This window comes from Salvia splendens, chromosome 15, assembly GCF_004379255.2.
Source record: "Salvia splendens isolate huo1 chromosome 15, SspV2, whole genome shotgun sequence".
NCBI lineage: Eukaryota > Viridiplantae > Streptophyta > Magnoliopsida > Lamiales > Lamiaceae > Salvia > Salvia splendens.
The window spans coordinates 4,670,494-4,683,789 of NC_056046.1; the positions used below are offsets into that span (position 1 = coordinate 4,670,494).

The 13,296-nt window shown below is 36.0% G+C and overlaps 1 protein-coding gene across 1 annotated transcript; it reads right to left on the minus strand.

Annotated features, from left to right (window-relative positions):
* Positions 1-10,651: 10,651 nt before the first annotated feature.
* On the minus strand, positions 10,652-12,268 carry LOC121767903 (UDP-glycosyltransferase 83A1-like). The gene is made up of 2 exons (XM_042164235.1): positions 11,797-12,268; positions 10,652-11,619 (listed from the first exon to the last, which is right to left on the minus strand). Exons 1-2 carry the CDS (start codon positions 12,266-12,268, stop codon positions 10,730-10,732), a joined length of 1,362 nt encoding a protein of 453 aa, XP_042020169.1. The 3' UTR covers positions 10,652-10,729.
* Between the last annotated feature and the right edge of the window lie 1,028 nt (positions 12,269-13,296).

Sequence of the window (13,296 nt, forward strand, 5' to 3'; positions counted from 1 at the left end):
AATATGTACTACTCCTTAATTAACATGAAATATCCTTATTTTACCCCTCACATGATATCGGGCCGGAGCGTGGGGGTCACTAAGGTGATGGAATCACCTTTTTTGCTGCAATGAAATATCCTCATTTGCTATATAAAACACCAATGAAAAGTAGAAGTACCATGCAAATAAACTAAAGCACAGTATTCATGGGCATCATTCAAATGAGAATGCATCACATTATTATACTCCCTCCGTCCCGTGCTACTCGCACGTTTGCTTTTCGGCTCGTCACAAAGTCCTTACACTATTTATAATTTAAGTTAGAATTAATGCATTTAATTAATATGTTAGTTTAAGTTAAGAGCTCTTTTATTAAGTGATGTCTCATTACACCTAAAATTCTTTTTTAATTACACAAAAAAATCAATCCCAAATTTACGGCCTAAAATGAAAAGTGCGAGTAGCATGGGACGGAGGGAGTATTAGTATAATGCTAGAGTTTTTTATTTTTTTTCTTTTAAAGTAGATTGATAATGATATACCATATTTTCTTTATGCACTTTCTACGTTCGAGCTCTATAGTTGAAGGAAACATCATTTTTTCGCAATGTTGATGGTGAAATAAATATCTATGATTTTTTGTAAGCAGAAATGAAGGCGTTTCTTTTCAGCACAGAGATTAAGAAAAATTATGTTAGGTGAGTTAAGTAAATGGAGAATAAAGTGGAAAATGAAAAGGTAGAGAGATGAAGAGAGAAAAAATTAAGAGAGAGCAAAGTAGGTGTGGAAAAATGTTTTAACTTTTACTAAAAAGTGAAATGACTCTATTATTATTTAATGTACCAAAATGGCAAAATGACTCTATTACCATGGAACGGAGGGAGTACTATTAAATAATTTAACCTATCAAATACTTCCAACCTTATTTTTATTTTCACCACCTATCTAATTTTGTTAGAGCATCCACAGTGGGGCGGACGATGGCACATCCATCGTCCGCGCCCTATGCTTCGTCCGCGGACGATAGAGCTTCGACCACGCATCGTCCACGGTATCGTCCGCCCCACTGCTGGTCACGCGGACGATACCGCGGACGATGCAACACGTTTTCCTTTTTTTTATTTTTTTAATTCTTCAAAATTTATTATGTATACACCCCAACTTCACTCTTCCATTCTCACTCTTCCATACACTAAAAATGAATCCCGGTGATTATCCAAGTCAGAATAGTCCGATGTTCAGTGGTAGTGCACGGTGGCCGAGTACGGACCCTGATGAATACCGGCCCTTTGACTCCAACTCCCAATACCGCCAACCGGAGGACGTTGTTGGACACGCACCACGCCCTTATGCAGTGCGAGGACCCGGACAAAGCTGAATACCTCAAGTGGATGATCGATGATTTGCGCCGCAAGCTGGGAATGAAGGATTAGTAATGTAGGATTTAGTGAACTTGTTTTTTATTTCTAACTCTTGTAATTTTTTTTAATTAGTAATGTAGGATTTGCCTTTAATCGTAGTGTTTTTTTTTTTATAATTTTACATGACATATTTGAAAACATAAAAAATTAATTAACAAAATAGTAGTGAAAACTATAGGGCGGACTTTAGGGCGTCCCACTGCAGGTGGAAGGGTAAGAGGATAGAATGCCGATGCGACAAAGCATAGGACGACGCCCTATAGGGCGGACTTTAGAGTGCCCCATTGTGGATGCTCTTACCTATCTTTTTTCTCTCTTCTACTCGATGGATGAGTCTTAAGAATTTGAACACTAAAATCGAGTTCGAGAAAAACATCCGCCCAGTAGAGAAAGGGAATGCAAAATTAGAAATAATTTGGGCGTTACATTTAAGAAAAAAACTGCATTTTCTTAATAATTATAGTTAAATGAGTGAACTGCATAAAATGACCATAACTTTTCGCTGTGTAACATCGGAGACCCTTAACATTTAAAAATCCCACCACATGGATCTAACAAAATATACAATTACAAACCTTGCATATTATGCCATTTTCCGAACGAAAATGCCCAAATGGGCCGAAGGGCAGTTTAGTCTCTTTACCTACCATTTCCGACACTCTATGTTGTCTGCTGTGTGTGCTGTCATTCTATTCTGTCAATGGGTATCTTTTCTTCCAATGCACATTCTCTCTCTGACTTTTATTAGATTGGTGACTTTTCTTCAAATAAAAGTTTGTTTGATAGTAGTATAATATATTCTCTCTCCCAAATTGTCAATATAAGTGATAACTTTTAAGAAATTGGGGATTGTAATATAATTCCACCTTTCAATCTTAACCTAATCATTATATTAATCAGAGTTAGGCAATAAAAAGTCACTTTTAACATCATTAATCAGAGACGGCGTCGTTCAGGAATTCCTCGTCGGAAGGGGATTCTATCTCCACCATTGACCAGTTGTTGGGGTTCTCCATCTTCACCACCACCGGTGTGCCTATGTGGGATTCCTTCCCCCACCACGGCGCCATTGCTACCGAATTGGATTTTTGCTGTGGAGCAATGTGGAACAAAATCGAATCTTGGGAGTGGATTTTGAGCTACAAAGCGACTCAGTTAGAAAGAGAGATTGAGATGTAAAAATTAGTGTTAATCCATGGGGGAATTTGAATGGAGGTTATAAGGAAACAGAAATGCTGCTGCTGAACATCAATAATTAATTATTTAAAAATTAAATTTTGAGATTGAAGAAGTAGGAGAAGGTTGTTGCAGTGAGGAACAGTACAAAATAAAAGGGGCTCTATATTCATTTACAGCTTGCAACACATATTCAAATTTAGAGAGAGAGAGAATGTGACAGTAAGGAAAAAGGTATGAAAAGAATGTGACGGTAAGGAAAAAAGGTATGAAAAGAATGTGACAGTAAGGAAAAAGGTATTAGCCGTTGCTACCAAATAAACTAATTGATGTTCCTGTCACATCATCCACAGTACATGCAGCAGCTACTGCAGTGGCGGCCATACAAAAGGGTGATTTTGCCCTTCCAAGCCCTGAGGGTGTTATGGTCCGAAAAAACACAATTTGTGATTGTATATTTTGTTAGATCCCTATGGTGAGATTTTTAAATATTAGGGGCCTCTGCTGTTACAGCGCGAAAAGTTACGGCACTCTAGATAAATTAAATTGGATCATGTGCCACCCATTGATTGGGCAAGTCATTGAGTGCTACAGAAAATAAGTCCATGTGGCAATGAATGATTGGTGGGGTCCATGCCACGCAAGAGATATTTCAGCAGGGGTGTTTCCGTAATTTACAAAGAAGGGCATCACCAAATTTACCATCTCAACTGGAAATACGTTTAGCGCGGGAAGACGTAATTTAAGCAGTGAAAGCTGCAAATTTCCACATGCATGCGACTCATCGAGACTCTTCTACTCGAATTCCTAAAATACCCCTCCATATCTAAATTTAGTTGTTCCCACAAATTTACATGTATTCCTTAATGCCTCTCGTTATTTGATTATGTTATTTTTAATCCATATCAACTCTCATTTATTTATTTATTTATCCAGCTTGAACAATGTTTAACACCTGTTAAAAGTTTATAGTTCTAAAAGCATATTTTACCTTAAAGTAATTGTTAATCAACTGAGTTTGAATTATAACATGTACTTTCTCCGTTCGTCATTATTTGTTACTTCCACTAGTTTTCTTTTTGTCCTTTCCGTAATACTTGTCACACTTACTTTTTTCTAATTTTGGTAATAAACCACACATTTCACTAACGCATTCTCACTCACATTTTATTATAAAATTAATATGAAGTATATAAGTTGGACTCATATTCCACTAACTTTTTCAAATCACTTTCCATTATATTTCTTAAAACCCGTGTCGAGTCAAAGTGTGAAGTTTAATTGTAGACGGAGGGAGTATGAAACTAATTAGTTCAATAGGTACCTTTTTGCAGTAATTATTGAATTAAATTTTGCATATTCGATTACTCCTATTATCTATTTTTCCACAATACACAAGACTATGTTACAACTCACCACACAATATTTCCCCCCAAATATGCCATTCTCCATTTCTAATTAATCCCAGTCAATATACACTGTTTGACAACATAACAAAACTCCAGCAGTTTTATTCAACACATGAGTTGAAATCCTGATGATTCAAAAAGGCAAAGGAGAGCCAAAAATGAAAAGAGAGAAAAAGCAAGCTCATGAGATTGTACATGGAATTAGTGAGACATCTTTATGGGTGGTGACAAATGCCAACCAATTATATTTGGAGGAAACAAACCAAGGGCATTAGTGGCATTTCAGAGCCAAGAAAAGGGTCTTGTGCCTTGTAAACCAGTTGTTTTTTGGGGGGGTTGTGGTGGCCTCTCAAGGGCACATGGAATTGTGAGATGGTCCACCAAAGGTAGTAAAACCAGAGAGAGAAGGATGCACATGGAGAGCACATGCAGTAGGGAAAGAGGAGTGTAGCTTTGATGAGAGAGAGAGGGAGATTGCATGTGAGAGATTAAGAGACAGTGAAGCAGCATGAATTGTATTCCATGTTCTACACATTCCCTGCATGCTACCACCTCTTTCCTTCATCTTTCCCTTTTAACACCATTTATTTTTATTTTTATTAATAATTATTTCACTTTCAAATATATATACATATATTCAGATTAATAACTTTAAGTCAAATTCAATTAGTTCATTGCCATGAATTAGTTTCATTTGGTCACATATTAATAAATTAAGGGCGGATTGTTATAAAAATCACGAAATTCGGTTAAATTCCGGTTAAGTCTCCAAATTTTAATACTATCATAACTTTTACATTTTTCTTAATTGTCGGATTGATTTAGATTTGAAGAGAAATTATGTAATGATTTTAGAAACCAAAATACTTTAGCCTAATCTTATATTTTAAGATTTTCATACTAAAATCAACGACTTTTGTGAGTGATATACAAATTTACAAAAAATCATGGATTTCCGATACACAATTTCTTTTAAATACAAATAAATGTGTCATTTGAGAATAATGTCAAAATTATGATATAATTGGCTATCTTCCAAAAATTGTGGGATCAACTATTATTTAACCAAATTTCGTAATTTTTCCATAAATTTGCACATTAATTAGTATTAAAATATTTGAAACTAGTAATAATTCCCTATTTTATCATTTTGTTGTATTTACGAGTAATCAATATCTCTACGAAAAGTAACTTTGGTAATGTACATAACGAATTTTAGTGCAAAATTAATATAGTAAGAGGATGAAAAAAAATGAAACCTTAGTCATTAATCATTATAGAAAAACTTACCACAAATAGATAAAGACTAATTTTGTTGGACAAATCACAAGAAAAACAAAACTATTATTTATGGAAAATGGAGCAATTGAAGATGCCATTTCAATTTCATGATTTCATCTTAATTAAAGGGACTATAGATGATGCACACGGTAGTAATAAAAAGGGATAATAGTTGTAAATTATAAACTATGATAGTTTTGCTGCCTGTGTTTTTACCACAAATTGATACTAGTATTAACATCACTACTGCTTGAGAACCATTAATTTAAATAAATTGGAAAATTGTTAATAAAATATACTAGTAATTTACAAACAGAATATATACTATTAAATAAGTATAATGTAAAAGCTATTATTCATAACTTTGCTTTTTGAAAAAATTTAAAATATAAAGTAAGAATAGAAGATATAAATACAATAGCAAACAATTGAAGCACCCTTTATTCAACTATGTAGGCAATAAATAAAGTAGAAAAAACTGGTGCATGAAAAATTGGAACTCTTTGCCCCTAATAAACCGTCATTAATTAGTGACCACATATTGTTTGGCTAATTAGGGTTGGAATTCAATTATGTCACATGTCTGCACGTGGTTATTTGGATTAAACAAAATATTCACGTGAGCAAGGGCGGCTGATGATGTACGTGACAGCATTAATATTTATATAATTAAATAATTGTAACGTAATCTCCACTGTCTTGTCTCTCCTACCCCCATCCAAAAAATTGAGATTCACAATTAATTGTTTATTAACTTATTTTTCTCATTGTACTTGAGGATATATATGCTTTTGGAATTCTGAAATTTCCATTTAAAATGTATGAGAAAATATTGATTTAAACTTAATGAATGAGTTTGTACGTATTTGTATGATTAATAAAATCTAAATCAATTTGAACTTGATAAATAAAAAAAGAATGACCCATCAATAATAAAAAAAAACGTCTAAATAGTGAAACGATTTCACTTTTCAAGATTTCAAAATCAACACTCAATAATCATTTATGAACACACTTTTTTTAACATAATAAAAATAAATAAATAAATTTAACACACCAAAAATTCAAATGATTGATCCTAAGCATGAATCAATTAGTAGCTTCTCTTAAAAAATCATTTAACAATAAAATCATTAATTATAGTATATAAAGATTATTCATGAGAAATAAAAAAATTTCAATTGCACTAACACGATAAGAATATTATTATTATTATCGGCTATGTGGCTTACAATTGAAATGAAATTTCTAATAAAATAGGAAAATGAGCTTTAATATAAGTACATATTAAAGAAAGTGTACCTACTGTTAATTTTTTAGTTTTGGTAGCTTTACATGAACTAAAGATCAATATTTTGTGACACATCTATCAAATAGTATTATTGATGTGTATTTTTCGAGCTTTTATATCAATGAACTAATAACACACAAGCTTAATAAATTAGCTCTAAAATTACAACCTTTCTGCAAGAGTACAAATGTAGTTGTATTAAAAGAGTGTCGAACCACAAGGAGGCGTGTGATTATTTAACAAGGTTAGACAAGATTAATAAACTAAATTTAAAAACTAAAGTACGAAAATAGAGAAGCTCAAAAGATAAAGAACATTGCTCCTAACAACATTCGGATGAATCACTATTGTATTGATTCTATATTCACATTCATAAGCTATTGAGAACGATGATCTATTTTACACTCTAAAAGTACTTAACACACTTAAAGAATTATAGTACTAATGCTAGTTAAACACATAGCCCAAAAGTACCTACTCAGTAGACTATTATTCCGGTGGAAGCGCGGGAAATACTAGACTAACTACTCAAAGCCAACAAAAATTATGGTTAGTTGAACACTTAACACGTAAACATCTTCTCATCAAACTAAACTCCCACGGATGCGTAGTAAGTAATAATTCAACTCCAAAGACTATTTTACATCAATATTCACTTATGCATTTTTCTCTTAACAAGGTAAAATTCATAAGTTCTTCATCTATGTTATCATCCGATTTCCAAGTTGAAGAGACATTAGAAAGAGGCAAATAATATACTACATTAGATGCATCATAACATAGCATATATAAAATGCAAACCATAGACGAAAACCAAAGCAAATGATTAAATATAGAATCTCTACAATCAATTCATCCTACTAGTGTTAGGAGCAATGAAGAAAAACTAGCCACACATGCTAAAGAAGAAAAACCGTAAGACTAATGGTGTTCTCCGATAGCCGGCGGTAGTCCGTCTCCGAGATGATGAAGATTGGATGTCGGATCCTCTTTACTCTCCCTTTTCTTCTTTTTTCTCCCTTTTCTCGCTGATGCCCTCTCTGTTCTCCCAAACGTCCTTTTCTTCTTTTTTCGAGCAAAACTGCCGAGAAACTGCCAATTTGCAGTTGGAAATTGATTCACCCGGCCGGGCGAAATTAAAAGGGAAAATCGCCCAACCGGGCGTTTTCGTCTGGACTTCGCATGCTTGTCGAATCTCACCCGACTGGGTGTATTTTTAAACCAACAAATCCACCCGGGCGGGTGATACTCTCTGGAGTCTCCACGCCTTACAAACCTCACCCGGGCGGGTGTTGGAATATCTACCCGGGCGGGTTAGTGGCTTTGCCGAGTGAAATTGCAGACGGTGGTTCTGTTCGGAGCATTGGGCGTCATTTCCGATGGATTTCCGATGAACTTCTAGCTTTTTACATCCTAAACAATGATGAAAACACGATATGATGAGTCGTAATTAACATAAAAATGTATAGTCTAAGGGGAAAAAATGTAGGAAATATACTTCGCATCAATTATACAGTACAATGCCGCCCAATTAATTTTCTTCCTTTAATTTGACTTATGCTTTATTCCTTTTGTTTTTTTGGGGGTTCACGATATTATATCACGAGCTAAGATCAGTTGTAGTAATTTCTTCGAACTTAAAACTCAACTAATTAAGAAAAAGTACAATTTTATTTTCTCGATTCATTTATTCACAATTATTTATAGCTCTTATTTTCTTGCATAGTGCATACTATATATAAATAAATTCCGTGCTGATCTCTAATGAAACCACAAATTAAACTTTAACTGCAATTTGATTTTTCTCAAAACTTTTTTTTATCATAACGTCAATAACATGAATTTTCAGTTTGTTGCTATTTTCTCAAAAAACACTATTTTGGAAACTTATTCTCTAATGCATGTCACCTGTCAACGAGCCACGTAGATATTTCCAACTGCCACATAGTATATTATTTTTTACTGGTAAATATTGTAACAAAATGAAAGTTATTTTTATTAGTGCTGCAACTTAAAGTTTATAGGAACAAAAAAAAATAAAACTATGATAAAAATTTGTGGTTTAGGAGCAATTATATACTCGCCTTTTAAATTTGTGGTTTAAGGGCCTTATCCTATTTGCAGATGGTCATTTGGGCTCGAACTCTTTTCACAATTTCACTGGGCTCCTATACAACTTAGCCCACCCTAATTCTACATACTCATTTTTAATGTTTATATTTCAAGTTCCATTTTTCAATTTAATTTTTGTATGTTTCAATTGATTATGACTTACTACTAGTCTTATACAATATATTTTTAAAAAAATATTATTCCATGCGTCTCTTATAAATAAACCACATTTGTCATTTTGAGGCGTCCCTTAAAAATAGACCAATTATATTTTGAATTTTTTTTATCTAATGAGGGATGTCTCATTTTCCACTGACAATGCTCCAATCACTTTTTCTTTCTATCTCTCTTATTTTACCAATTGTGCATTAAAATATGTGTTATTTCAAATGTTACCTATTTTTTAGGAACAGAAGAAGTAACTTTTAGTGATATACATACTTATTAGGGTTATCATATAATAATACCTTTTTTCTTTTATAATAATACCTTTTTTCTTTTAAATTTTTTTCCTGCTTATATATATGTTGGAGAAGATCATGGAAGATCACGGGATATGCTCCAAATCACAAGGAAGATACGTTAGCTTATATCATACCAAATTTAGGAGATATCAATCAATCAATGTAATTAGTGAATGTTTTGCTTGTATAGCTTTCTCTAGTCCTATATAATTATGCTCAATGTATGATAATCAAATCAGTGAATAAGAAAGAACCCTTCCTACCGATCAGAGCTAATATACATTTAATTTTCTATTCGAAAATTATATAATGAAATCATTGGGTTGTATATTCAAATATGGAGTATTAAAATTGTTGGATTTGACAATTGACATCACTCCATACGTAGATACATGTCGTATCTAATAGGATAAATAATTTATAAATGATTTCATTTGTCTTCTATGATTACCTATGTTTATTTCTCGATAGTTTGGGGGATGGCGTTAAGTAAATGAAACAACAAAATATTTTAGATCAGCGTAAGGAGGAAACTAGAAACAAACCGTCAGTGTCAATGACTCCATCCGCAACGAGTTTTTCGGCGCTGGTGGTCAAGGCAAGCAGCGTCGGCTTGCGTAGCATTGATGGATCGGATGAGGGCCTCGAGCTCGCCCGGCAGCACCCGGCCGAGCGCCTCGACCGACTTGGCGAAGTCCATGCGGTCCTCCCAGCAGTCGAGGCCGTCCGAAACCGAAACCAAATGGAGCAGCGGCTGCGGCGGCAGCGCCTCCACCACTCGTTGGTGGTTGGATTCTGTGTTGGCGAACGTCACTCTCACGCCGTTCTTCGCTAGGCATTGGCTCAGCTCCATCATCGGAATCACGAGCCCTTGTGCTGGATATGGAATCGCCACTACATGCGCTCTTGATCTCCCCATTCTCTCTTTTTCTTTGTTTCTTTATTTTTCTTACACTGGCTTTATAATTTATAGGTAGAAATTCGAAATGTTGTGGTTGTCTAGTGTGGTTAGTTGTTGTTGGAGGTGATGGGTTTGATATAGTTTTCATTGGTTGAAGAAGCCTTATAAGTTGAGTTGAGGCCGGCATGCAATGTGACAAATGTCAATATAAGTTGAGTTGAGGCCGGCATCCAAAATTTAAGATGATGTCTCTTTTCCGCCAAATGTGTGTTTGCATTATTTTTTCCATCAGACTCTTTCTTCTTGCTCTCTTGTCAATATATAGCAATGTTCTAGTGTTTGGATACCGCAACTCATTCAAATATATTCTTTAATATATTTAAGATAATATTACAATTAACTTGTTCACAATAACATTTCTGCCAGACATTGATGATTATAGAAATTAACTTGGAAGATGTGTAGCTTGGGGTTTGGTCGATTGTTTGACACGTTCTCTAGTATTCTTTTGTGGGCTTGATCAAGACCTCTTAGCGCTTAAGAGGAGTTTGTAGGGGTGCAAACCTTTTAGAGAGTAATAAAAAAATAAAATCATGAAGAATATTGCTGGCAACTTTTACTTATATAGTTTGCACCCCAACAACATTTGAAAATCTTACTAAGAAATTAACTGATAATCACTCTAAACAACCTCAATCATCCTTTATCCATTCAACAAAACTAGTGAGATTCTTGCAAGACGACCCTCCTCCTCTCACACTCTCCACAGTCTTGGATCCAAGACTCCTCACTCTATCCTTGTACCCTCCATCACCAAGCAGAATCTCCATCTTCTCCACAACCTCTCCGGCCGCAACAACCCCGCTCTGGTCCTTTTCCAACCTCAGCCCCACCCTCCAAACGTCAACAATGTAGCTCTGGTTAAGGAATTGGTCTGCAAAATAAGGCCAGCACAAGAAAGGCACCCCACTGCACACGCCCTCCATCGTCGAGTTCCATCCACAGTGACTAACAAAACAAGCCACAGAAGGGTGGGACAACATCCTCTGCTGAGGCGCCCATCCCACCATCTTCCCGCGGCTCCCCACTCTCTCCTTGAACCCCTCCGGGTAGCATTTCTCCGCGTCTTGAGTCATGTCCGGCCTCACGACCCAAAGAAAAGGCCTCCCGGAGCGTTCTAGGCCGAGAGCCAGTTCACGGAACTGGCTCTCGTCAAAGAGAGTGAAGCTCCCGAACGCCACATATACTGTGGAGTTTGGGGGCTGCATGTCCAGCCAGGACAGGCAAGCTGAGTCCTCTGGCCAGAATAGGCCAGCGGACTGGCCTTGGCGCGTGCTTGGTAGGAGAGGGCCGACTGCGATGAGGTCGGGAAGGAGCTTTAGAGCTCCGGCCTCTAGCTCGTGGGACGAGTTGCAGATTATCGAGTCGGGGAGAGTCTCCGCCTTTATGTTTCTTGCCATGGATTGGAACATGCGTTGTTGTGATGAGAAGTTACCAATCTGCAGCCATACTGCTTCTTGAATCTTCATTGCAGGCATCTCTGGAGAGAGGTGAATCACGTGGTCCGCCTTCAAGGGTGTTCCTGTTGCATCGCACGAGAGTAAAACTAGTTCAAATGTAAACGTCGTTTAAGTTACTGAGAAATTTGAGAAACTTCGTGATTTAATACTGAGAAACTGAAACTTCATGATTTAATACCGACCAAATTTCGTGATTTAAATGACTATTATCTTTAAAGAAAACGAAGCAAGGCACTCACCATCGCCGTCAACGATCCCTTCATCAAGGAGGCTCTTGGAATGCCTGGCAAGCGCGAGGAGGGCGACCGGGGCAGGCAAGAAAGCCGATTTCTTGATCCCCAGTTTGTCAGCCAAAGCCAGAGCCCATATTAGGCCATAATCAGTGATGAGACAAGTGACTCTATCACTCTCCGTTGTGTTTATCTTCTCGATGAGAGCCTCGAGTGCTCGAGGGACAGCCTCGGGCATCGATGCTTCTAGCTTTGCGAGGTCGTTTCTGTCCTCCCACGACTCAAGGCCGTCGGGGACAGAGGCCAGAGTGATGAGCTCGCTTATGCTTGACAGCGAGCTCATGACTCGGGCGTGGTTGAAGTCGGTGTTGACGAAGGTGACTCTGATGCCGTTGTGAGCCAGCCATTGTGCGAGCTCCATCAATGGGATCACATGGCCTTGGGCTGGATATGGCATGGCTAACACATGTGGCTTTCCCATTTTTACAAATTATGTTTCTTCATGTTATTGGTTTATGTAGTGGAAGAGTGTGAGAGATCGACATCATTAATTTGTTTTTATGTTTGTGTTTCTTTGTTCATGACTGAGTTTTGCCGGTTTTCAACTGTAGAGGAATCTTGGATTCTTGTCACTCGGCCGGCTGAAAATCTATCTATTTTCGTAGAGCGCCAAATGGGCCGCCGCTGCTGGGCCGAAGACTGCTCTCCTCAGCCCAGATCAAGGGCCCAAGCCATGCTCCAATATTATGTATGCATTTGAGATATGTACTTGAGACAGAGGTAGTCTCATTAGATTTTTTTATAAATATAATTATAAGAATTTTACAGTTATATCCTTTTCATTCTCCAAGAATATTAGAGATTGAATTAACCTCGGTTATTACTTTAAATTAATTTTTTCATAGGAAAAAGTTCAAAACTTATACAAAGACTAATGTTATTTGACAGGGGAATTAGGTAATCCACCTAACAAAATTAATATTCTTAGAAGGCATTTGATAGCTATATTAGAGCAAATTAAAAGCTAATATATGGCTTCAACCTTGTGTTTGGATAAGAATGCTAATCTTAGTAAATAACTCATGTTTTTTTTATGGCCAGAGAAGCTCACCTTGTAGTCAATGTTTCATCCTAGAAAATTAATCCACCATTTTGATGGGTTACAATACACTAACAATTTTGAAAATTAGACTTGTATAATATGATAAAAATTACTAATCTGTCCTCTATATATCTTTCTCATTCTCAAATCTCAAACAAAAATTAAGGATATGTTGAATTTTTAACTAAAATTATTTAACATATTACTAGATTACATAATTAGCGCAGAGTTATACCGAATGAAATGAGCCCTTAGTATAAGACATAATTTTACAAAAGGGAGAAATGTCAAGGTGAACTATGTATATTCAAACATAAAAACACTTGTGTCTTTTTCTTCTCTCACATGATTAAATCAGATGCTGGTACCTCGTCAGTTCAGTATGTTTCTGTTATTGGAGAATCGAC